Below are 26,664 nucleotides of genomic sequence, written 5' to 3'. Positions count from 1 at the left end.
TTGCGTAATGTTGGACGTTTTCAGAATTAGAGCATCAGCAGCATGTATAAACAGATCATTAATTCTTAAAGGCTTAAGGACAAGTGTTTTAAATCCTGTCCTGATATAATCTGATCCGACTTTGCTTGTTTAGTGGGTGTTTGCTACAGTGCATTTGTAAGGATTGAATTAGTGTCTAAAAACCAAGGCTAAAAATATGTTTTTTTGTTCAAAATATAATTTCTTATTTTCTGTGAAAGATGACCTGGACATGTTCTTCACCCTCAGATTTTAGATGCTTGTGCTCTTCTGAAAAATCTGCCCAGTTTATTGTATAAGTGCTTGTATGTTTTGAGTTCTTCATAATGTATCCAAACTTCAGATAATGCCAGTGTATAGCCGCTTTTCCACCGTTGGGCCGATCTGGTAAGGAACAGTTCCAGTTGTGTTTCCACTTGAGCCTGGTATGACACGGCACGATTGCAAACCGTTCTCGGCCCGGAATTCTCAGCACGGTTAGCTAAACGTCCCGAACCGTGCTGGTAGAATCTGTGAAGTCGTCACTCAGGATTGGTCACTTCCCAGATAGCACAGGTACATTTTTAAAAGGGCTGCTAAAGATCTGTTAATCTGCTGTGTAAAAACATCTGATAAACATTCTAGAAAAAGCTGTTTTACGTACAGTCTATATCTTAAACATCTTAAAGACATCTTCTAAATGTCTATATGACATCTAACAGGAAATGTCCTAGAGTCGTATGGCAGATGAGCAAACATGCAGATTGCAGATGTAAATGCAAACATCAAATAGACGTCTCCGAGATGTACTTGTATTATCAGGGCTGTCTGTTGCCTGGCTACCAGTTTCTCTGTAGCTGCTTTAAGCACGCTATTTGAGTGACGTAAACAAAGTAATAATAAAATTCAAAGCAATATCTGATCATTCTCCATTATGTGGTTGCTATTTACGTCAGTAAACCGTTGTGTAACCAAGGCAACGACTGACGCATTTGTATTACATTCCAAAGAGCAGCCGTTATCAGCCCCACAGTGGAAACCATAACCGTACCAGCTGGCCCGGATCGGCATGGAACGGAACGGAACGGTTACGCATTGAAAACCGTTCGCCCCGACGGTGGAAAAGTGGCGTGTGTGTGTGTGTGTGTGTGAGCATGCTGGTTTTAGGTAGCACTCTGTGTTGGAAGCAGACATTACAGTCAGCAGCACTTCCTGTCTTCCCCATCCCGGATCTCTGCACAGCTGCACAGTTACAAATATAGATCCAGTGTGGATTGAAAAGCCATCAATACATCCACACACCTCCAAGACACTGACAAACAACATCTACAGGCCATAGATCGACACATTGACCGTGAATACAAAGCCCTGATTCCACTGATTATGTGTAACAAAAACACTGTCCTGCCAGAACAGAGCTCACAGACACACAATATATGATTTGGAAACTTGTCTCAATCTATTTGTCCTTTTGACAATATTTTAATATACATGTTGATTTTTATGCACTTGTTCTAAAATGACTTCATAAAGGGATAGTTCACCACAAACTTAAAATGTTTGGCATCACTTACTCACCCTCAAGTTGTTCCAAACCTGAGTTTCTTTCTTCTGTTGAACTATGACAAAATGTATTTTTGGGTGAACTTTTTCTTTTAAAAGGTTCTTTTTTTTCAATATAGTAGATTCAGAATTTTTTTTTTTACAGATAGGCATTGCTACAAGTTCAAATCAAATGATTTCCGTGAACCGTCAGTTTCAATTAACTGATTCAAAAACTGGATTCATCTATTTGTTTCATCACTTGAAAATGTTAGTAGATGCATTAAAATAGAGGAAAAATAAGGCATTTTTTTCAAATTTTTTTTTACATAATTTGATTGTGGTTTAAATCAGGGATACTATTGAAATGGAAAGTATTACTGTGTCTTTATGGTACAATAATCGCCTTGGAATTGTGTAGATATGTTATAGGTAAATATTTTAAGTTACCTTTATTTATATATCGCTTTATACGATACAAATTGTTTCAAAGCAGCTTTACAATGATAACAGGAAAAGGTTTCAATGATGCAAACATACCGGTAGTTCATTTAGGCTGTACAGCAGCTCTAAAAGAAAATAGTGTCATCGTTCAGCTGAAGTCAGTTCAGTCAGTTTTGAATCATTTCCGTTGTAAAGATAATCAATTATTAAATCAGTTAATTTCATCTACCTTATCTCTCATCTACATTACCTCTGCATTTCTCTATTTCTATATGAAAGGATTAAACCAAACCAGATCTGAACATTCTAACAATAACCATAACTAAAATTCTAAAACACCCACAAACGCTCACTGCTGCCATGTGTTGTCTAAAATGTCCTTAATGTTCAGCATCTCCTGTCTGACGTGTCTCTCTATGCTTTGCTATTATTATGCCGTCTGATGTTGAAACGAGTGTTTGAGCACCAGTAAGGATACTGGCCTCTTTCATGTGCGCCAGAACAGAAAAATGAACACTTATCTCACTTTTAGTCTGGCAGCTATTTTTGGTGGTCATGGGGTCTTACTCATAAGTGTTTGTGAATGTTTGTCCTCTGGGTTTAAAGCCTGAGTCTGTGTGTTTGTGCATGCAAATATAGAGTTACTTGTTCTGATGATTTCTGGATAAAAAATAAATAAAAAAAAGATCCTAAATATTAATGCATAAAACACTTTGTTTACCCCTAAATGAGACTGTCAAAAAGTTGCGGCTGGCAGCAACCAAGCGCTAGCGAGTGTTCTACACCGTTCTACATACACAGTGGTGTGTGAAACCTCACAAGAGGGGGTCAGTGACTTTCTGGCGAAATATCGCATATGTACATATCGCAATGTGCATATCGCAACGACTTGCGATAACTGCATTTTTTTATTTCTCCATAAAATCACAAAAAGTTAAAATTTTAGGTCGCCGTAGACAGCAGATAGTAGACTGGACAGATACAGGACTGTTACATACGTGTGACATGCTTAATGTTTATTGGGCGCAATGAGCAAAGTACTCGCGCACACAGGAAGCCGCCTCTCGGACAGCAATCCCTATTTCAGTTCTCTTCCACAGCTTATATGGCCAAATACACACAGAATTATGTCAAAATGTCTTGGTGAGGATTCACGTAAACACAGTTAGTTGTTTCATAAGTGGACTAAACAGTTGAGACAGAAAGCACAAATGTTAACATTAGCCTATATTGGTTATTGGATCTGTTCAGCTCTTAAAGTGACAGCAGCCTATCAAACCTGCTTCTGTCTGTGTGCTTAATGTTAATCAAACAACAATAGACAGAGAAAATCACTCACTGCTTTTGTCTGAATAACTTTTGTAGCTTTAATAAGAATCAGTGTATTTATTTTGTGCAGTGTTTTATTTATTTTACATTTGATCATTACATTTCTGTTGGTAAATAAATCGACGTTAAAATGACGTGTGAAATGAAGAATGTGTAACATATGATGTTTATATCATTTTCAGTTTTTAAATATATTCACATTTTGTTTTACACACTTAAAGCATTATCGCATCGTAGATCGAATATCGCATTATTTAACCAGTTATCACATTTTTCTTCAATATCGTGCAGCCCTAATAAGAGTGCAATAGAAATTTCCATGATGGTCAGCAGCTCTGAAAGTACGAGATCGCATATTTTAGGTTGCTGTCTATAATTTTTTCTTTTTTATATTTGATGTATTGTATGAAGTATTACACAAATAGGTGTAAATGTAGGCTACATTTCGTTTCAGATGTAGTGATTGGCCATTGTGGCTTGCGGTTAATGTGCCTTAATATGTTGGATCTTACTTCCAATATTGGCCAATTCAGATTAATAGTGGTAATAAAAAAAAAAGTGGGCTAATACTAATATAATAGTGTATTTTCATTAACCTGCAGGAGAGTAGAGCAGAGGTTTTAGATGGTTTTCAGAGACTTGGTTCCAGCACAATGGTCCAGGAATGAGCCAAGAGCTCGTCAAACACGCTTTTACATGAGCGAAACCAAAGACAGGTGTGCAGCTCGTCTCCTGCCAGACATCCGTTTCTTATTGCATTTTTGTTCATCTCTCTATCTCTCTGTTGTCTATCCACCATCTCCCCTCAGATCTGTCACGAAACCGGTTGACGGAGCTGCCGGTGGAGGTGTGCATGTTTGTGTCGCTGGAGAATTTGAACCTGTACCAGAACTGCCTTCGTTCACTACCAGAGAGTCTGATCAACCTACAGTCCCTCACCTACCTAAATATCAGGTCAAATCCATAGACACCACATTTATAACACACTCAATTTTGTAAAACATTGATATTGAACAATTTTAAATGTTTGATGCAACCGCTAAATGCTAGCAGTGTGTTACCACAAGCTAAAAATGCAAAGATGCGCACAATTTTTTTGTATCTCTTTAGATAAATCATAAGAAACCACCTAGCAACCACTTGTAGGATTATTTATATACTGTTACAGTATGTGTTCATATCTTAAATCAGCTTTGCTTTTTATTTTTCCAATTTAAATTTTAACGTATTAGTAATTTTGTAATGTTTTTGTCATCTCTCCATTAGTTTATTTAGCTTTATTTTAGTTTTAGTAATTTTAATACTTTAACTTATTTTATTTTAGTTTGTTGCCATGCAACATTTCTAGTTTACTAAGTTTAAAAGGGTTAAGTTCACCCAAAAATGAAAATTCTCTTATCATTTACTCACTCTCATGCCATCATAGATGTGTTTATCTGAAGAAAGTAAGTCATATACATCATGGAATGAGAGTGAGTGAGTGATGAGAGAATTTTCATTTTTGGGTGAATTATCTCATATATATATATAAAATTACATAATATTTATATTTGATGTAAATTCAATTTTATTTTAATATTTTTATATAAACATTTGAATGGTTTTAGTTTTGATTAGAACTCTTTAGCAACGACAAGTTGGTATCACTGACATTCACAGGAAAGTTTCACTGACATTTTCTTATATCTGGTTTTTGGGCCCTGCAGGTTTTAATTCCCATGATTCTCATTTTCTCTCTGCAGTCGGAACCAGTTGTCCACTCTCCCCGCTCATTTGTGCCGACTGCCGCTCAAAGTTCTGATCGCCTGCAATAACAAGCTGGTATCACTGCCGGAGGATCTGGGCAAGCTCAGACAGCTCACTGAACTGGTGTGTGGAACAGTTCTATCTTAAACTCTGTCGTTTATCTTCACATTTTTTCTCACTCATGCACATTACTCTCTCTCTCTCTTCAAGGACGTCAGCTGTAATGAGATCCAGACTCTTCCTCCTCAGATCGGTCAGCTGGAAGCTCTACGTGACCTCAACATCCGCAGAAACCACCTCGTTCGCCTGCCTCCTGGTCAGAATCGCAGCCACCTGCACCTGTATGAAATGAGTGATGTTTTCTAGTAGATGTGTTGTGTCATTTCTGTGTTGATTTGGTTTGCAGAGTTGGCTGAGCTGCCATTGGTCCGGCTCGATTTTTCCTGTAACAAGGTAACGACAATCCCTGTATGCTACCGCAATCTCAGACACCTTCAGAGCATCATTCTGGACAACAATCCTCTGCAGAGCCCACCTGCACAGGTAGCCCATGTCCCTCTTTTGATCCACATTAAACATTCAGTTTTTCTTAGGTCACTTTATTATTTTTAAGATTTTTTAATGCTGTTTCAGAGCCTTTTGAGCCAACTGATTTTCAACTGTGTTAGCTTGCTGTTTGAGCATGAAAAAGATCTGCAAAGTTACAAAGCATAAAGTCACTAGTTATTTTCTATATCACTAAGCAATGTTTATAAACTCCTTGAAGCTCTTCGATTAGGGCTGGGCGGTATGGCGATGCATATTGTTGTGATGGTATAAAATGTGTTTCATTACTGATTTTTCTATATTGTGTGTATTGCGGTATGTAAATATATGGGTAGCACAGCAATATTGACACTTTAGAGTGATGAAACGCATGAATGAGCCAATAAAGAGTAGGACGAGCATGATGTTAAAAAGAGTTAAGCTGTAAAAAAGAACTATGCGGTGCTTGCGTCTCTGCATGTGATTGCGAATTCAGTTTTCTGTCATGACTTATTGTGCTCAATGGCCGAATACACACAATGATTTCAAAATACCCATCATGTGGAGTATTCACAGTCAGTAAACACAGTTGATTATATCTCAAGTGAAAGTAAACAGTTGGGTGTAAACCGGATGTGTATCATTATAAAGGATCCGTGCATTCGGTCTTAAAGTGACAGCAGCCTAATATACCTGCTGCTCTCTGGGTCGTTAAAGTTTATCAAACAGAAGAAAGAAATAACTTTACTTTTGAATGAATAACTTTTGAAGCTTTAATAAGTATCAATTTATATTTAATTCATACAGTGAAGACTATGCAGTAATTTATTTGTATATCTGATTTTTTCTGTAAAATAAACCTATTTTGTACCTGAAAATTTATATTTGTTAATTAATTAATATTTTTGTTATATTGTATTTGTCCTATTGTTTGTTATTTGCTTCTTTGTTCTTATTTTTAATAACAAAAATATATTGATATATATTTTTACCATGAAATAAAATTTCTTATAACGTAAAATAAGATTTTGGTCATAAATCGCCCACCCCTAACACCAATTGTAGTCTTGACTCTTGAGTTTTCTTCCCAAAAACAAAACAAAATGAAGACTTCCACATCCTGAGGACCATGTTTATTGATGCGTTTCTGCATCTTCCTACAGATCTGTATAAAGGGAAAGATCCATATATTTAAATATCTGAACATGGAGGCATGTAAAGCAGCATCAGACCTTCCAGACTACGACAGGAGACCACTGCCCTTTGGATCCTGGTGAGAACGTACTTCATTTCACTGGGTTTTGTGGGCATAATGTGGATCAAACTTTCACTCGCACCCACATCCAATTTGAGCCAGTGTTTACTGGCTGTGTCTCTCAGAGGACACACAGAGCAGGGCGATTTTGCAGATAACAAGGGAGGGGAAGGAAAAGAGACAGACTGAATGAAAGACTGGAATGATTGCAATGAAGGTATGAAGAGAGGAGAGATTGCTGCAACACCGGATGACGGTAGATGAAGTGATGTGGACATCAAACTTCTCAAGTGGCAGAACCATGTTCATACGGTTATTTATTTTTATTTTTTTAGTTTTTTTTGGAGTAATCATACAATTGTTTGCTCTGTTGCAAAAAAAATCTCATTTTGTGGAACCCAAGCCATATCTAGACACCAGAATATCACAGAGACTTGAGAATAGGCTTCTTTGATTTGGGCCATTAAGAAACCACCCACAACTATCAGATTATTTTTTGCTTGTTGGAAATAAAATAATAAAATAAAACCAACCAGACTTGGACTGAAAGAAAGACTCACAGAGTCACAGAGATTAGAGAGTGGGCTTCTTTCATTTGGGCCAGTAAGAAACGTGTTTAAAAACCACTTTAGCAACTGCATAGCAACACCCTGGTAAACCTACGCACATTTTCTACAGAAATTGCTAAATATCTTGAAATTTGTACTTTATTTTATCTCTTGTAAGGTGTGTGTGTTAGAAATGAATTGCTTATTACAGTTATTTCAGACATTTAGTTGACTATTTCTATGTGTTTATTCCTTATGGAGCAGTATGATGATGTGTTGTTGTTCTCTCTGGTCTGTCTCCTCTCAGTGTAGAGGATTTGTATTCCGGTCGGCCATACGGAGCTCTGGACTCTGGGTTTAACAGTGTGGACAGCGGAGACAAGAGGTGGTCAGGAAATGAGGCAAGTGCTTTTTTCAGGTCACTAAATCAAGAATCCAATCTATCCAACTCCATTATGTATTGCTCATTTTATTTTATTTTTTAATTAAATCTGTTTTGCCTTTTCCCCCCATCTATCCCTTCTTAAAGCCTTCAGACGAGTTGTCAGACTTGCCTTTGAGAGTGGCAGAAATCACCAAAGAGCAAAGACAGAGACGAGAAAGAGAACGTGAGGATCATCGGACGGGGTCTCACGTGACCAATGGCACAAGTGAGATGACATTTACATTTATGAAATGGACTCTAAATTCGAATGAAAAGCCATGAGAAGCTGTGTATTACAATTATTTTTACCGTGGTTAAGTGTATTTTAAACACTTTATTGTCTCTTTCTGTAGTGGACACAGAGCTTGAACAGATAGACTTCATTGACAGCTGTACAGGGGATGATGATGAGGAGGATGGGCGGAGTCGTAGAAGGGCGGAGCCAGTCAGCCTCAGCTCTCAGTTTATGGCCTACATTGAAAGACGAATCACCAGAGAGGTGCGTATTAGTATTTAATGGCTGATTTTGATTCTGATTTTGTTGTTAGTTTCCACAGGTTTTATGATAGCTTTAACTTGTTTCTAGGGTTCACCTGTGAAGACCAGCCCATCCAGAGACTTAAGAACTGATGACCCAAGACGTCAAAACTCCTTAAATAACCGGTACTGACCAAATTACGTTGTCATAACAATATATATATATATATATATATTTGTTATTTGTATTAAATTATATCATGTATACAATTTTATATATATATAATACTATAAAATAAATTATAATATTAAATAAGTTGTGTACATGTAATCATATAATACAAATAACAAAATGTTAGGCAAAAAACAGTTATACACACTAACTGTACTGAAAAGGAAAGTAACATAAAAGGGGCAAAAAGTACATAAAATAAAATATAAAAACTAAAATAAAAAGAATAGTCATCTGTGTTTTCAGTAACAGTTGTTGTTCTCTCTTCAGCGGTGGTTCAGAGACAGTGGTCACGTCATCATACACTCATAACCAGGTAAGAGTCGCTGTATATACATGCCTCATGATGCAGTCAATCAAAACCGTGGGTTTACTCTGGTTCTGTCTATCAGCGGTCTGCTGGTGTGGCGTCAGGTTCTGGTGGCGGTGTGGAGAAAATGAGACGAGAAGCTCAGCTGGCGGCACAGCGGTACGAGGAAGAGAGACAGAAAAGATCAGTGCAAAGAGATGCCGTTATGAATTACGCTAAGGTACTCGCGCGCACACACACACACACACACACACACACACACACACACACACACACACACACACACACGCGCAATGTCTAAATACAATCGCCAGAGGTAAAAAGGTAAAGGTTGTCTATAAATCAACTACACAACTTTGGGTTAGTTCACCCAAAAACTCTGCCATAATTTACTCACCCTCACGTTATTCCAAACCCGTAAGACTTTCGCTCATCTTCAAAACAAAAATGAAGATATTTTAATGAAATCTGAGATTTCTGTCCCTCCGTTGACAGCTACACTTTGACAGACAAGGTTCATAAAGAGATTGTAAAACTAATCCATATGAATTGAGCAGTTTAGTCCAAATTTTCTGTAGAGATACGATCACTTTAAATGATGAACAGATTTAATTTAGGCTTATTCACATATAAACATTGATCACTGCACATATCAGATATGGTAAACAGAAGCTCAAGCATGCTTGACATGCGAGAAGGTTCGGTTGAACTTCTGTTTATGTTCGCTGATCAGTGTTTATATGTGAAGAAAAGCCTAAATTCAATCTGTTCATCATATGAGGCGATTCAATCTCTTCAGACAATTTGGACTAAACCGCTCAATCCATATGGATTAGTTTAACAATCTCTTTATGAACTTTTTGAAGTGACAAATGTAGTTGCGTGTACTGTCAATGGAGGGACATTTTTCATTTTTGAGTGAACTAACCCTAAAAGTTTCTGGCAACTTTCAGTTTCAGTTTCAAATTTAAAAACATTTTCCCTGAAATTTTGAGTTTAAATAGTTTGCAGAAGCACTATTATAAACACAATGAGGCTGTGAAAGCAGTTCAGCGTGATGTTTAATGTCTCAGACAACCTCTGTAGTCCCGTTTAGCCATATGTTAGCAACCACTTTTTTAAGACAAGCTTTAAAAAAAAATCACAAGAAGGTTTTACCGATGTATTTTATGCTGTAGAGTAAAACGTGAAAATATCTTGAGCTTGTGTTGACCACTGTAACTTACAACATTTCCCTGGATTTGAAGGTCTAGGGAGTGGGAAGGGCAACATTAAATCACTGTTTGGCAATTTCTATCATTAAAACACTGGGAGAGGGAATAAGGCAAGAGGGAACGTCAGAGCAGGTGAAACTTTATTTCTGAGTGCTATGATCAACAAAATGTGGAGAAGATTAAAGAAAATAATTATTTAAAAGGAAAATATCTATATACACAGGCAATAATTCAAATACACAGAGTCTGGGGAGGACAAAGGGAACTGGACAGTGCCAAAGCAAAGAATACAACAAAATTGTTCTAACCCGTTTTAACTTAACCTGTCTATTAAAGAAGAAAAGGTAGAACGAAACACCTTCAACGTCCAAGATGTCGGATCTACCATACACTAACTACCAAAACAAAAATACAGCAGGTGGCACATGTCCCCTAACCTGGTGTATGTATACAGAAATATGTCACATAACATTACTTACCTATCCCTTTTCCTCCATCCAGCCCAAGCACAATGATAATGCTTTCAACAACTCAAGAATGAATGAACCAAAATAGGGTCGGCAAGATAATGTTGGTTCACTGACAAAACAAACACAGACTGCACAGTCACAGCTCAAGTCTCTATTTCTGCGTTGAGGTGTCCTTTTTATAGTTTCCTGGGCTTCCGGTGGTGAAACAGTCTCAAATCACCATTTGATGTCAGCACGCTCAACTTCCCCTCTCGGAACCAAACAACAGATCCAAACGTCATTGGGACAACCACAGACCTTATTTCAGGCATTCAAAAAACCCATTGACTTCAGGACGATGGAACTTGTTTAAAGTTTTGGCCTAGCAAAATACTATTGGCAACATTTTATTAGCCTAAAACAAAACTTTTTGTAACAAAATACGTCATCCCTGCAGCAATCTATAGCTATTAAATCTTGTTTTAGGCTGCTTAAGTTTTGCCAGTAGTCAACACAATTTAATATTAGTATAATAAAAGTAGCAGCAATAATATCAAATAATGTTGGATTTGAAAAAGAAACATTAACATTGAGATACATGGAGATGCTCTGATGGGTGAAATTTGATCTGTAGCATCCAAATCCCCGTCGAAAACTCCCAAATTATGCACCATGCCACCATGATGGGAAGACAATTTTCTGTCTTTGTACTTTCAGCATAAATCAACTCCGAGCCCTACGAAGCTCAGTCCAACAGACAGTGAGGTGAGTCTCATCCTCAGATTTGCTCATTCACTTCCTCCCCATCCATGTGTGTGTGTGTGTGTGTGTGTGTGAGAGAGAGAGAGAGTCTGCAGTCATGTGCATTACTGTCCCACCCCAGAGTCTGTACCCCTCCCGACGGTCCACTCACACCGATGACTCCGCCCTCTTCATGGTAAGAGCCAATCAGCTCGGATCATGCGCCATCCTCCATCTCCTTTCTCACTGTGTGTTCTCTTCCCTTAACAAATGTCAGTTTTAGTCTTAAGAACTTAGCATAATGTATTAACACGATTTAAGGTTATTTCCATTTAAAACTGCTTTTCTGATCAGTTTGAACTGCTAACATGTTTTGAAGGTGCACTCAGTAATTAGTGATTTTTACCCATAAAAAAATGTATCGCATTATTTATATAATATATATATAGTAATCACATTATATCATGTATTTGATAGTTATTACTTTGTTTACTTACTGAATGCACCTTTAATATTAGATGCTTTTCGTAGTGTGCATCTTTAATACGCTTGCCCTGCTTCTTTTTGCTTCCCTGTCTGTCCCTTTACTTTCTGTCTCTTTCTCTACTTCTCTCTCTCTCATATGTTGGTTCTGTCTGTGTCAGAGTGAGTTTGAGCCTCTACTGATATTTGAGATAGACACAGATACCAACACTATAAAGAAGAGGCCAGACCCTCACAAACAGGTGAAGGAGACACACAGACACGTTTATCTGCTGTCAAAATGGGGACTTAGCATAAATGGTTTTTGTTAGTGGCGTTTGCTAAGTCAAGCATCACAATTAGTATTAGTTATTATTAGGGTTAGGAAAATGAATGAACCCTGAAATGTTTGTATTAAACTGTTGCATGTTGCTAAACTTCTCACAGTTTCATTAGTACATTTTAAATAATATATAATAAATAATATTTATTTGTTTGTTTGGAGCCTACAGCTGATCTGCCTTCATTTTATTTCTGTAGATGCAAATAAGCTTATTGTGGCTGTTTCTTGATCATTTTACTCTCAAAACATGTAAACGTTAATATTAATTTATTAATTTATATTAATGTGTTTATATTTATTAATTATATTTTTATAAAGCTGACTCCTTCAAGAAAACATTCAGCATTTTTAGAATAAATTAAACTTTATTTAATGCATTACTGCTGTAATATTTCCTCTTCATGATATGTTTCCTGCAGTATTTTCAGTATTAAACAATGAATTCTGACGCTTCCAAAACACTTACACTTTCTCAAACCTTCTATTTATTTCCTACGTTCGTCCTTTATTTCTCCTCCTTTCGTTTCATTTCTGTCCTCTCCTCACTTCTTTGTGGCTGGCTAGTCTCTCTCTGCTGTGCCGCTGGATGGGTGTGTGTCTCCCGCTTTATCCGTCGCCCCCTCCTCCTGTACGCCGCAGGTACTGAACCGCAAGAGCCTGGAGATGATCGGCCTCTAGATGCAAATAAGCTGACTGTGGATGTTTCTTGAAAATTTGACTCAACAAAGATATTGTGGTTGCACTCCAATCTAACACCCTGTCATATCCAGGCAGAATGAATATGACAAGTTTCATTGAGGAAATTATGCTGGAAACCTGTCACGTCCTGCTTGTTTAGGATTTCAGCTGATCATGTACATATTTATTTAGGGTTTGCAAGTTCTCACATTAAAAACGTAATATAAAGTGAGGTCACCTGTGGGCGAACTGCCAAGAGAATAATGGCTACTTTTTTGAGATTCACACCTAGAGTTCACTTTAAAGCGCATGCCACAGATACAGTGTTCATTATCTGATATTTCAACTCATTTGACCTTTTTCACTTCTTATTTTCTCTCCAATTTGAACCCCTGTCTTCGGTAGCAAGGTGAAGATTATGCCTCACTGTCACCCACTGGTATGTATTCGTTTAAATCATTAACTCCTCTCATTCTCTCTTTACTTACTGCTGTTTTTTTTATTTATTTAATTCTTTGCCCCACATCCCTTTTTGACAATGTTTCGCTTGTCTTGCAGCCCTCCAGTCACCCACTTACCCCAGCCCTGCTGCCCTGTCCCCCTCCCGCGGCCTCAACCAGCGACCTGAGAGTTACCTGTTCCGCCTGAGTCAGCGAGAGGAGAAGAAAAAAGGTTTGTTTACCTTATGCGGCTCATTGCTTCTTTGTGGGAAATTTTTCATGTCATGATTATTCATGATTCATGATTCAAAAGTTTGGGGTCGGTAAGATTTGTTTTTTAAAAGTCTCTTCTGCTCACCAAGGCTGCATTTATTTGATCAAAAATACAGCAAAAACTGTAATATTGTGAAATATTATTACAGTATAAAATAACTGTTTTCTATTTTGATATATTTTAAAATGTAATTTATTCCTGTGATGCAAAGCTGTATTTTCAGCATCATTACCTCCAGTCTTCAGTGTCACGATTCTTCAGAAATCATTTTAATATGCTGATTTGCTGCATAATAATAAAAAAAAATTTTTTTTTAAAACTGTTGTACTGCTTAATATTGTGGAAAGTTCAAAAGAACAGCATTTATTTGAAATATAATTATAATTTTTTTTATAACATTATAAATGTATTTTCTGTCACTTATGATCAATTTAATGCTTACTTGCTGAATAAAAAGTATTACTTTCTTTCAAAAAGAAAGTTGATTTAGTTCCCCAAAAAGGCGTTCCTAGAACTGAAATCGTTCCCAGTTCCTGCGGTGCAAACATGACAAAAAGTGGGTTAATAGTTCTAGTAGTTCTTAGTACTATGAAAAGGTTCCTCCGATGCAAAAGCCCCTAGTGTAAATTAAGTGCACAAATCAGTGTCAGCCTAAATATTTGAATATTTTGTAATAAACCTAATGTGTTTTATCAATTACTTGTAGTCAGTAGTTTTGTATTTAATGTTTAATCATTCGATATGGTTGTTTCCTAACCCGCATGAAAGAATTTAAGTGCACAGTGTTGTACCTTTGCCGCCTTAAAGGGATAGTTCACTTTGAAATAAAATTTTGGTATGTTTTAGCTTACCTCAAGGGCATCCAAGATGTAGGTGTCTTTTTTTCCGCAGTAGTTTCAATTTTTATATTTTTAGGTCAAACCGTTCTTGTCTGTCAGTCATATAATGCAGGTCTATGGTCATTATCTCAAAACACAAGCACAGAGTCCAAATTAAAACAATTCCCCGTCGTCCAAATTAAACAATTCCCCATCGTAAGTACACATTGATGGCCTAAGACACAAAACGAGCGGTTTGTGTGAGAAAACGAACAGTATTTATATCGTTTTTACCTCTTATACGCAGCCATGTCGAAGTGATCTGATCTGACGTGTACGCAGACTGGTGCATAGATATATACACTAGATGTCGCCTTAAAGACATTCGTTCCAATGAACTGCCGTAGACAAGGCGACATCTAGTGTGTATATATCTATGCACCAGTCTGCGTACACGTCAGATCAGATCACTTCGACATGGCTGTGTATAAGTGGTAAAAACGATATAAATACTGTTCGTTTTCTCACACAAACCGCTCGTTTCGTGTCTTAGGCCATCAATGTGTACTTACGATGGGGAATTGTTTAATTTGGACGACGGGGAATTGTTTTAATTTGGACTCTGTGCTTGTGTTTTGAGATAATGACCATAGACCTGCATTATATGACTGACAGACAAGAACGGTTTGACCTAAAAATATAAAAATTGAAACTACTGCGGAAAAAAAGACACCTACATCTTGGATGCCCTTGAGGTAAGCTAAAACATACCAACATTTTATTTCAAAGTGAACTATCCCTTTAATGTTTATTTTCATTTAAAAAAATGGTGCTTTGAATCACATGTGGTGATATAATTAATCTCAGAGCTGGATGGTTTGTCTTGAACTCTTAAAAGTAAAGTAAAGGATTTTCTGAAATGCGTATGGAGAAAATATGAGAAATACAGTTAAAAAAATAATCACTGAAAAGGTGGCAGTGTTGTTATTGCTAACTAAAACTATCAAAAATTACTTAAACTGAAATAAATGTAAATAAAGCTAAATAGAAACTTTTTTTTTTAAATGAGAAAAACATAAAATTACTAATACTTAAACTAAAATAAAAAATGAAAACTGAAAATAAAAAATGAAAGCTATTTTAAAATATTAATAAATACTACAATGGTATTTAAATATTACAATTTCTCTGAAGTAGACAGTCACTGTTGTGCTTTTAATAGTCAATCGTCGTTCCTAATTAGAACTTGCTCATGTAATTACGCAATGATGGATTTCTAATGGCATGTGTGACCATTTTGCAGGAGAATCAGGCTCACAGAAGGCGGAGCCAGTGGAAGCCACTCCCACACAGAGTCCAGCCCCAACGGGAGAGGAGGCGCTACTGATAGAGCAGCTGAGAAGGGTACCCTCCTCTTCTTGTTATCCATTAGTTATTTATCTATTGTTTCATATATGTATGCATGTGTGTGAATATATATATATATATATATATATATATATATATATATATATATATATATATATATATATATATATATAAATAAACTCATTTATATTGTATTGTGCTATCCGGTTAAGCATATATAATTCAAAATACTGTGAGTCTAATTTTTCATCCTTCATGTAGAATATTGAGTGTCGACTCAAGGTGTCTTTACCCACTGATCTTGGGGCAGCTTTGACTGACGGGGTCGTGTTGTGCCATCTGGCCAACCACGTTCGTCCCCGATCCATACCGAGCATCCATGTACCCTCACCGGCAGTGGTGAGTGACTTTTGGGCTTTATTTTGCTCATAACTTAATTTATACGTTTTTGTGTATGTTTGTGTTTGCGCATAGGAATGCATAGTTTCATCTTTTCTTTTTCTTTCCAGCCCAAATTGACAATGGCCAAGTGTCGACGAAATGTGGAGAACTTCCTAGAGGCGTGCCGCAGAATTGGAGTTCCTCAGGTAGACTTGGTCTCCTACACTTCAAGCTGTTTCCTTTTTCATGGAAAAAGAGTTTTTAATCTTTATAAATCAAATTAAGAAATAGCTTCTCAAACACATGACGTTTCGTGTTTTCTTTAAAACTAACTGGGCTTTTAACATCTTTTGCTGTTTCCTCTAATGCTCTAAAAGTTTAAGAGCCAATACCACTAACTCTTTCTCTCTCTCTCCCCCAATTCCCTTCCAATTTAAAACCATCTCACATCCCATCAACCTCTCATTGTGTTTTATTTGAACACTCATGTTCATCTTCCTCTCTGCGGGCAGGATAGTTTGTGTTCAGCGGGCGACGTGCTGAAAGGGGAGGTTGTTTGTGTGTTCAGGCTGGTTGAGGCCTTGCTCTCCCTGGGACCGCCTCCCCTTCGCTCCGCCCCTTCTACCCAGCTGGCTGGATTCGCCCTTTTCTACCTGTCAATCATGTCGCTGCTATGTGTTCTCTATTGCCACCTGGTGCCAAGCTGTTAAATCACACTTCCATATTGATCACTGCACTAAAACAGTCAGTTGGGTTTTTTTGTGGGCAAATGAGCAGATTTACAGGATAGCCAGTGTTTATGCACGTTTAGTGTTCTAGTGCACATCATTGATACTTTGCTAAGCTCTGTCTGACCCCTTTGTGTAATGTTGCTCGCTCAGGCAAGCTTTAAAATAACATTCATGCGGATTGTAAAGCGTGCTCTTAAGGTGGGACAAATGGATTGAATGGTAGCCTATTACATGGACTGGAAATAATTTTGATTTATGCTAAATATTTGTATGTGCAATTTTCTTTAAAGAAATTAAATTACCGTTCAAAAGATTGAGGTCGGTAAGATTTTTAAAAATGTTTTTGAAAGAAGTCTCTTGTGCTCACCAAGGCTGCATTATTTGATCGAATATACAGTAATATTGTTACAATATTAATAGCATTACAATTTTAAAGAACTATTTTCTATGTCAATACATTTTAGAATGTAATTTATTCCTGTGATGCAAAGTTGAATTTTCATCATCATTACTCCAGTCTTCAGTGTCACATGATTCTTCAGAAATCATTCTAATATGATGATTTGCTGCTCAAGAAACATTTCTTATTATTATCAATGTTGATTTATGGAATTGGAGTCAGATTGTGGTGTCAGTATTTTTGTGCAATTTGTGATACATTTTTCCAGGATTCTTTGATGAATAGAAAGCTCAAAAGAACAGCATTTTTTTTTAAATATAAATATTTTTTGAACATTATAAACAGTGTTGGGGAAATTACTTTTAAAAGTAATGTTACAATATTGCGTTACTTTTCTCAATAATAGGACAGGAGAGATGTCAGTGAATAAATTAGAAAACAAAGGTACTTGCGTTACTTGTATTTTGTTATAAATTTAAAAGTATTATTTTATTAGTTATTTGAAAAAAGAAATCTGATTATGTAACTCGTTTCTTGTAATGTTTACCCCCCCCCCCCTCTCTCCCACAACACTGATTATAAATGTCTTTACTGTCACTTTTGATCAATTTAATGCATCCTTTTTTTCTTCTTTTTTTTATCTTACTGACACCAAATTTGTGGACAGTAGTTTACATTATCACAGTAAACTGAAAAGACGAACGCCTCATTTGATGGTTGATAAATGGCAATAGTTGCTTAGGTGTGGTCAGTGACGTTCTAAGGCAGGGCTTAGCAAAGAGTCAATTGAGAGTGTTTATGTCTGTGTGTGTGTGTAGAGAGCAGATTTCCATAGAAAAATTCAAAGCTTCATCAAAAAGCACAAAAATGGGTGGATTCCCCCATTCAGCCTTAAACAAGACGACAGAACAAGCTGACTGCTCTGTGAACGAGCCCTTTGTATGTTTGTTCTGCTGCACATTTTCCCAAAGTCTGCTAAAGTGGATGAGTATTTTGTGTGGCTTTGTGTTTCTGTGAGGGTTTCCGTGAATGAATAAGACAGTGTGGAGGATGCCAAACCTTAAACTCCCTGTTTTATCCCTTTGTGCCTTACTGTGTGTATGTCAATGTCTTCCATCTCACAGTTAACAAAATGGTTCTCCAAAAATAACATTTACTCACATTTATGTCGTTCCAAACCTGGGGTGCGTTTCCCGAAAGCATCGTTAGCCAACTATGGTCGCAAGTTCCGTCGTTATCAGCATAGTTCAACGATTTGGTGTTTCCCGAAACCATCGTTCAAACGAACGTTCGCAAACATCATCGCAAACTTGTGTGGTTGGAACGACAGCTCTCGAGCTGTCGTTAGAAGCATAGTTTCTAGTTTACATTAGATGTAGACTGAATAAATCCTTATCTTTAGCAAAATAAGCAAGCTGACATTCAGTACAACCCGTGTTATTTATTTAGAATACATACAAATATAATTTATGTCTTTTAGTTTGTCAAGAGATTTAAAGCACCGTTTTTGAAGACTGCGCATGTGCGAACGTGCTCTACTATGTAAGAACGAGACAAATATTGAGTCTGGTAATAAAGCAAAATAACTGAGAAAAATTAGAAATGGTCTTCAGATGCCATGTCTGTAACTTATATGACAAAATCTAGCGTTAATTCGATCTCAAACAGATTAATTAAAATAAGTTATTAGTCCACCACGTGCGAGACGTCATAAACCAACGTGGTTGAACGATACTTTGCGACAGACGGTTTCGGGAAACAGTCGTGACTAGCTAGTTGATTTCTCCAACGATGCATCGTACTATGGTAGTTAAGCAGCGAGCTATATAGTTGTACGGGAAACGCACCCCTGTATGAGTTGCTTGAGTTGTCATTCCAAACCTTTATGAAATTTTGCATACTGTCTGAGCTGCTCTTTTCCATTCAAAAGTGAATAGGGACGGGAGCCTTTAAGGACCAAAAATGACAAAGCAAGGGCACCATAGAACATCCTACCTTAATTGCATATTAAAAAGATAGTTCACTTAAAAAATAAAAGTAATTATATTTACTCACCCTGGTGTTGTTCTAATGCCTTTCTTTCTTTTTCAGACCACAAAAGGGGATGTCGATAATGTCCTTATAATGATAGTGCATAGCGACCACTATCAAAAGTAAAATGCAAAAGTATCACAGAATGTTCCCATGTCATATATTCCAAAAAGTTTTTAAAACTAAAAAAAGTAAGAAATTAATCAAAATGCGACGCAAAAAACAATGTGTGCTTTTCCTGGGCGAGCGTGTGTGAACTATGGCGCTAATAGTCACATGAACATGCAGTCGTACAAAGAAGACCAAAGGCCAAAGTCAGGATTTTCGATAGATAATCCAAACCAAACCCTATCGTATACCCCGGGCACTTGGTATATACGACACATGTTGAATAGGATCATTCTGTGATACTTTTGCGTCTTTTTTCAAAGCTTGATACAGGACATTTTTCTTTTAAATTCTCCTTTTGTGGTCTGAAAAAGAAAGAAGGGCATACGATATTAGAACAACACCAGGTTGAGTAAATTACTTAATTTTTATTTTTAAGTGAACTATCCCTTTAAGTAATACAGTGCATGTCATATGAGCTACTAATATGAGATGTTCTTTTTTTTAAGCCTGGCAGTCCCTGAGCTAATTTATTTTTGTGCATATACTTTTCAATAATATATAAATAAATTTGGAGTCATTTGTGTGTAAAATTGACTTTTCCAAAAACTCTCCTCTGAATTCACAAACGCTTTGTAGACTTCAGATTTGATAGTTAATCATGCGTATGTTAATAAATTCCAATAATTTATAACTAGGCTGCGCATTCATAATTAGCATAATCCCACCCAAAAATGACAAATAAGTGAATTGCGTGTACTGGAACGCTGTGGAAACTTCTGGACTACCTTTTCAGATTTGGTGCCAATATATTATATAAATGCAAAAGGAATTATTTGGCCATATGCCTGTAAAAGGTTTCAGGTTTTGTTTATCAGTCAAATGTATTTTTACATGCGACTAATTGGTTAAAACACTTTTTTTGTAATAATATTACAATTGTAATATTGCATTATTGTTGTTATATTAATAAACGGCAAATAGTGTTATCAATGTGTTCAGTTTGTAAAAATAAAAAATAGATAAAAGTATAATCTTTTCATATGAATACAAACACTTTAATGAATCTGAAAGTTACGTCAGAAGGGCTTTACGAATGATTTGCACAAAAATGAATTATGTTTCAAGGAATGGCCTCACATTATGTGGAAAAAAGCAGCCACAACTTTGATTAACATCTCCTTTTGTGAAGAAGGTAAATCATACATTTGAAACGACTTAGATAATGTAAATAATGTCAGAATTGGAATTTTTGGCTGAACCAACCCTTTAAATGGCTAGAAAACATCTCGCTATCCGCTCTTAACGCTACAGTTATCAAGCATCTTGTCAGTCTTGCACCAGAACACCGTTTACTCACTGAAATAACAGTCCTTGTCAACCAGTATACCTGTTGTTAATTAATATACAGTGTAATATAACCCTAACACGCATAGGAAATACAACACCGGTCACATAGAGTGTGTAAGCGTTTGTGTCTGTCAGATTTGTGTGCCATATTGCCTGATTTTCCTACAGTCTGACTTGTCCTCCTCTGCTTTTCTACAATAAAATCTAAACTCAAGTATCCACCGTAGATGTGTGTTTCATCAGTAGTTTAGTTGTGTGTTTGTGTCAGTCGCAGCTTTATGTTGGGAAGTGTGGTGCTGCAGTGGTAAATGCTTGGCTGGCATGTTCTGGATTGTCTAGCAGGTGAAAATAAGTCTGATTGCTTGTACACTACTGGATTTAAAGACTTTTATGCTCACCAAAGCTGCATTTATTTGATCTAAAAGACAGTAAAAACAGTGAAATATCATTACAGTTTAAAATGGCTGTTTTCTATTTGAGTAGATTTTCAAATGTGATTTATTCCTGTGATGCAAAGCTGAATTTTCAGCATCATTACTCCAGTCTTCATTCGCATTTCTTATCAATTCAAACAATAATAATATTGCTGCTTAATATTATTGTGGACACGGTGATGCACTACCGCTCAAGTTTTGGGGTCAGTAAGATAACAAATAAATAATATTAATACTTTTAGTCAACAAGGATGCACTAAATTGCTCAAGTGCCAGTAAAGAGATTTATAATGTCACAAAAGATTTCAAATTCAAAAGAACAGAATTGATTTAAAACTTGGACTTCGTATCATGGAAAAAAGTATCATGTTTTCCACAATAATATTAAGCCGCTAAAGAACCGTCATTCAACGTTGAGTACCAACAATAATTAATAATAATTGAGCATCAAATCAGTATATTAGAATGATTTATAAAGGAGCATGTGACACTGAAGACTGGAGTAATGAGGAAAATTCAGCTTTGCATCTAAAATATATTCGCATAGAAAACTGTTATTTTAAATTGTAATATTACACTATTACTGTTTTACTGTATTTTTTATCAAATAAATGCAGTCTTGGTGAGACTTCTTCCAAAAACATTAGAAAATCTGAATTTTTCCAAACTTTTGGCCTGTAGTGTAGATTGAACCTCAATTTGATATATGGTTCATGTTTTTAGCACATACGGTGTCATGATTTGATCTTTAGCTTTAGGAGTTGGCTCGATTCACTAACCCAAAGCATGTGCAATAACAACCACTACTAATAACACTCTCGGCGGTTAGTTCCTGGTTTGTGACAGACAGGTTTCTGTCTAGCAGGTTTTGAATGATTTTTCCGTCTCTCTTCATCCCCTTCATCTTTCTTTACAGTTTCCAAAGGTCATTTTGATTTAAGTCCTTCCTTAGTTGTACATTATCTGCTTTATTTGAGTTTATCCATTGTAATCATTTATTTTAAGTTATATTGATTTTTATAATTTTGTTTCTCCATTGACACACCATTTTTGTCCCTTTTTTGTTCGCCCCTGCTGTGTGTGTGTGTGTGTGTGTGTGTGTGTTTACGGCCGCAGAGCCAGCTGTGTCTTCCCCTGCACATCCTGGAAGAGAGAGGTTTGGCTCAGGTGGCCGGGACGGTTCGCGCCCTCCTCGATCTGGCTCCCCCAAAGCACACGCCCTCCCCCAGCACCACCCCAACCAGTCCCAGCACTGCGTCTCCTCTCGCTCTGTAGGATCGAGCTGTGAACGGGCCAATCGCAAGGAATCTCCTCCCGACTGCCCCAGAGATCTTTAAGACTCCTTTCTGCTCTAGAGAGACCCTTGAACGGTTCTGTAACGGTAACACTCACACACACACACACACTACCTGCTTTGTGAACACACCACTCTTCAAACCCCAAACCAGTCTTCAGACAACAGAGGGGGAGAAGAGACGACTGACGGGACAGAGAAGCATGTCCAGAGACTTCTTTGAAACAATATTTCTTTCGTTTTAACAGTTAGTTTTACACTTTAATATCTTTAACTATTATGGGTGGTGTTTTTTTGTATTACTATATTATTATTATTATTGACTCTCAAGTGATGTGGGAATGAGAGTTGGCCAAAACTACCCAAGCTCACGTCACAGAGGCTGATGGTTAAATCTCACTAAACCTGTCTGGGTCACATTTCACCCTGAAATTATATAAACAAGATATTATTCTTAAGAAATCATTTTTTGGGGCCGTATGGTTTTTGTGACATTTATTTTCATGAAAAACAAAACAAAAATTACAGCAGCGCAAAAACATGATGATTAAATATTATTTAAACTGTAAAGTATTTATACATTTAATTTAATTTATTAAATTAAATTACATTTAACTTATATGAATATAAATCATTGTATAGTCATAGTTTTACTGTATTACAGTAATGAGAATATTGAATAATGATTATAAAAAAGGAAAATAAATTCTAAGCGCATCAATGTAATTAGAATTTAGGGAGGAAATGAGCTTAATTGTTCTGAAAATAATGTCACAATACAAATAAATAAAATGTTTAGGAGAAAGAAATAGGCTTCATTTAAGCAAAAGAAAATATATATTTTGGGTGAAGTGTGGCATGTTTGCGTGAGATTCAACCGTGAGCCTTTGAAAACAATCCAAACCAGCATGTATATAATATGACTGAATGACACTAATTAGCAATGGTCTTAGATTAACACGTGAGGGAAACAGGACTGAGATGTTGATCTGCTGAATGTTTCTGTCAGGAGTTTTAGTGTGTTGCCACAGGGTTTTGTTGTAATGACACTTTTCATGCTACTTTTAATACTACAAACACAGGAGAAAAAAACTATTAAAACTTAAAGAGCTCACTGACTGTATTTGACCTTGTAAAACTGAGAGGTATATTAAAGTGCTATAGCAAGGTTTAGCATGATGGGCACAATTTTTTACAAAACAAATATATGTAAAGACGTTTGAAACAGTAAATGATTGAAACACTTATTCTATTTTTATAGCCTTGGTCGCACCGAGCTGATAGACTGACGAGGGCTGATTTATATTGCTGTTGTGTTTCTATATGTAACAGGTCTTGCATGCGTGGGATTCTGGGTGTTGGGAGTTAGACTGAAATAGAACGGCAGTATAAAAGCTGTTTTTTGTTTTCTTCTTCAATTTTCATTTCATTTTTATTCAGATTGTTACATTGCCATCGCATGGCTTTGCTTATGATTGTCTGCCAACACAACACACATTTCATCCGTGGCCCAGAGCTGGATGCATGTGCGCCTTGAGCCTGAATAGCACAGATGCTGTTCACTCGTTTAGGCTGTTGTCTTTTAAGAGGCAGTGCCACACGCTGTTACTTCCCACACGGATCTGCTGCATCGTGCCAGAGTTACTGGAATGAGTCCTAAACTCCCAGCAGTGCTTTTTTTCCACGCTTAAAACGGGGCCAAGTGTACGAGGGTGAACCTCACGAACACAGTCAAGAACATGGCCACGTCGTTTCACCCCAAAATCGAAAGAAAAAAAGTTAATTTTATGCACATTTAAAATGTCCTAATAAAATATATATATATATATATATATATATATCACTTTTTTTATTTCTTTAATAAAATTACTTTTTTTGTGTGTATATATATATATGCACACACAAAGAAAAGTAATTTTATTAAATAAATAAAAAGTTTACATACATACTTTTTTTTACTATATATTTTTTTTTAATGACATTTTGGGACAAAAATATGCTTATTTATTATGAAAAGTATGTCACAATACAAAAAACATCTTATAATAGGCTACCTTTTCGTTATGCACACTATTATTATTATTATTATTATTTTTCTTTTGATTTTACGGTGAAATACGGTGTGACAGGTTTTCATGAGATTCACCCATATGGTCATGAACATGCTGTGCTATTAACGTTGATTTTGAATGTAATAATACAGCATTTTCAAAGCTTCCTCATAATCTTTAATGCGACTGATCAAACAAAATGAAACAAGAAAATATTGAGAGAGGAAGAGTGTTGAAGAATCATGTAAGTTACTGTTTTAACTTGCTTTTTTTAGAGACGTTGAGTTTTTAAAAGGGAAGTTAAAGGCGGGTGAAAAATATATTACAAAAAGGATTTGTGTAGATAATTTTAGTATGTTTTATTTTTCTCTATAAAATAAATTCTTTTGACTAGGGTGTTTCCCCAGCACAAATCATGTTGTTTCTTCTGCAGGGTTTGTCCCTGCGTGTCTGTACAGTAAATAAATACATTCCATACGTTTACAAGTATGTACCACTGTCCACCCGAAACACGAGGACCTACTGTGCGCTTTCAGACAACCGAAACATTTGCCCTTTTTAGATTTTTAATTTCACAGCGGTTATGTTTTTCAACACATTTCCCTGCAAAACATTTGCTGTAATGTTTTTATGTTGGAAAAAAAGATGGAATTAAATTCTGGTCTGAACATTTGGATTCGTGAAATGCATAAATAAAATTTTTCCCATTTCTGCAGTGGTTTTGTTTATTTGGACTCTTGCGATGTGGATCGGGTTTGGATGCCAAAGTGTCTCATTTTACAGGTTTTCGTCATTGATTATGATCTTCTGCGGTCAGGTATATTTGTATAATGACACATTACACTGTACACTTGAGCGCTGTCACAGGCAAAGGATTTCATGCAAATGTGTGCTAGTTTTATGTCTCCCGTATCACTCCAAGCTTTCTTCTAAGCAATAATTTAAACACAAATCAAAATTTCATGTCCCAACTAGTTTTATTTGAAAAATCCCAGAACTGATCATGGCAAAAAGAAATGTAAACATCCCTGCTGACAAAAAACAGCTAAAACCAGCCTAGGCTTAGACTGGTTTTATCTGGGGGTTTTCAGCAGGGATATATACATGTTTTATTGTTCTTGACAAGCTTCTGTACTTCTGTTGGGTTGTTGGAGTTTTTCCTGCCTTTTTTTGTCACGTCAGCGCTAGGGATAGTTTTCAATAAATGGCGTCCGATGTAAAAAGCTGTATAAAGCTTCTAGATCACTTCAGCTCATGTTGAAATTGTCTACTGAAATTTCTTGGAAAGATATTTTTGCAGTGTTTCGTCAGCAGAACAATCCAATAACGCATTAAATGAACCCACTGAAGAGATGTACGTCCATCCCCCACTGGCTTTCATTTCCGTTAAAAATCAGAGATGGCGCTGCTGTGAATAAGGTCTGTTGAACAGCTGTTCTCCTGTTCGTCGTTGTGCTGGGAATGAGTTTGCCCAGCAGAGGGCGACGAGAGTGAAAACAAACGTGATATTAATGTGTTCACCCGCTTCGAAAGTCCGGAAGTGTTACAACATTCATCTGAATGGACTACAGAGGTACAGACTACAGACTAATCACATTATGAAATAAAAAATGCTTTTCTCCAAAACACGTTGGCCATAATTATTGGCACCCTTTTACTAAATACTTTTTGCAACAGCTCTGATTCTTCCATAATGCCTGATGAGTTTGGAGAACACCTGACAAGAGATCAGAGACCATTCCTCCATACAGAATCTCTCCAGAACTATATTCTTTGGTTTTACTCATTGGGATGATGGGATGATTAAGGGAATTTGGCCTTTGCGTTTCCGTTTCCTCATATTTATACTTCTGTGAAACAAGAAGTCATAGCTAGACAATTGCATGTTCCTATTCACCCTGGTGTGCTAAAAAATGGAAATGTACTTTAGAGATATTTTACAAAAAAAAATTCTAGGGGTGCCAATAATTGTGGCACGTGTTTTGGAGGAAAACATTTGTTTCATAATGTGATTGAAAAATACATAGCGAGACTCTCTGCCTGCTGTACAAACACTGTGCTGCTGGGAGGTTACACTAATTTAAGAATAATAAATTAGTTTGAAATATTAATGATAATAAGATTAATGAAATAATGTAAAAAAAAAAATATATATCTTTTTTTTTTCACAAACATAAAACCATTTTTTGGTCAACAGAAATGAGTTACATAAAATAAAAACAAAAAACTTGCCCCAAGATGATATTTATGAAAAATATCCTTGTTTTA

The 26,664-nt window shown here is 36.4% G+C and overlaps 1 protein-coding gene across 3 annotated transcripts in view; it reads left to right on the top strand.

Annotated features, from left to right (window-relative positions):
• lrch3 (leucine-rich repeats and calponin homology (CH) domain containing 3) overlaps window positions 1–25,111 on the top strand; it is a 32,258-nt gene extending 7,147 nt beyond the window's left edge. Inside the window, exons 2-22 of one of the 3 annotated variants that reach the window (XM_082182962.1) lie at window positions 4,122–4,266; window positions 5,055–5,181; window positions 5,269–5,374; window positions 5,465–5,601; window positions 6,747–6,856; window positions 7,694–7,787; window positions 7,916–8,036; window positions 8,164–8,309; window positions 8,397–8,473; window positions 8,790–8,835; window positions 8,912–9,049; window positions 11,210–11,257; window positions 11,376–11,429; window positions 11,878–11,958; window positions 12,603–12,677; window positions 13,122–13,155; window positions 13,275–13,388; window positions 15,552–15,652; window positions 15,878–16,015; window positions 16,126–16,203; window positions 16,510–17,686. In XM_082182962.1, coding sequence (XP_082039088.1) covers window positions 4,122–4,266; window positions 5,055–5,181; window positions 5,269–5,374; window positions 5,465–5,601; window positions 6,747–6,856; window positions 7,694–7,787; window positions 7,916–8,036; window positions 8,164–8,309; window positions 8,397–8,473; window positions 8,790–8,835; window positions 8,912–9,049; window positions 11,210–11,257; window positions 11,376–11,429; window positions 11,878–11,958; window positions 12,603–12,677; window positions 13,122–13,155; window positions 13,275–13,388; window positions 15,552–15,652; window positions 15,878–16,015; window positions 16,126–16,203; window positions 16,510–16,707 — 2,168 coding nt within the window. In that variant the 3' untranslated portion in view covers window positions 16,708–17,686. Of the gene's footprint in view, window positions 1–4,121; window positions 4,267–5,054; window positions 5,182–5,268; window positions 5,375–5,464; window positions 5,602–6,746; window positions 6,857–7,693; window positions 7,788–7,915; window positions 8,037–8,163; window positions 8,310–8,396; window positions 8,474–8,789; window positions 8,836–8,911; window positions 9,050–11,209; window positions 11,258–11,375; window positions 11,430–11,877; window positions 11,959–12,602; window positions 12,678–13,121; window positions 13,156–13,274; window positions 13,389–15,551; window positions 15,653–15,877; window positions 16,016–16,125; window positions 16,204–16,509; window positions 17,687–22,167 lie in introns of those variants that run through there. The other 2 variants (XM_082182960.1, XM_082182961.1) reach the window with 2 other exon arrangements.
• The last annotated feature ends 1,553 nt before the right edge of the window (window positions 25,112–26,664 follow it).

Source organism: Leuciscus leuciscus, assembly GCF_965113295.1.
Source record: "Leuciscus leuciscus genome assembly, chromosome: 10".
NCBI classification, from domain to species: domain Eukaryota; kingdom Metazoa; phylum Chordata; class Actinopteri; order Cypriniformes; family Leuciscidae; genus Leuciscus; species Leuciscus leuciscus.
The sequence above is the reverse complement of the archived record's forward strand: the minus strand, read 5'-3'. Positions and strand labels throughout refer to the sequence as shown.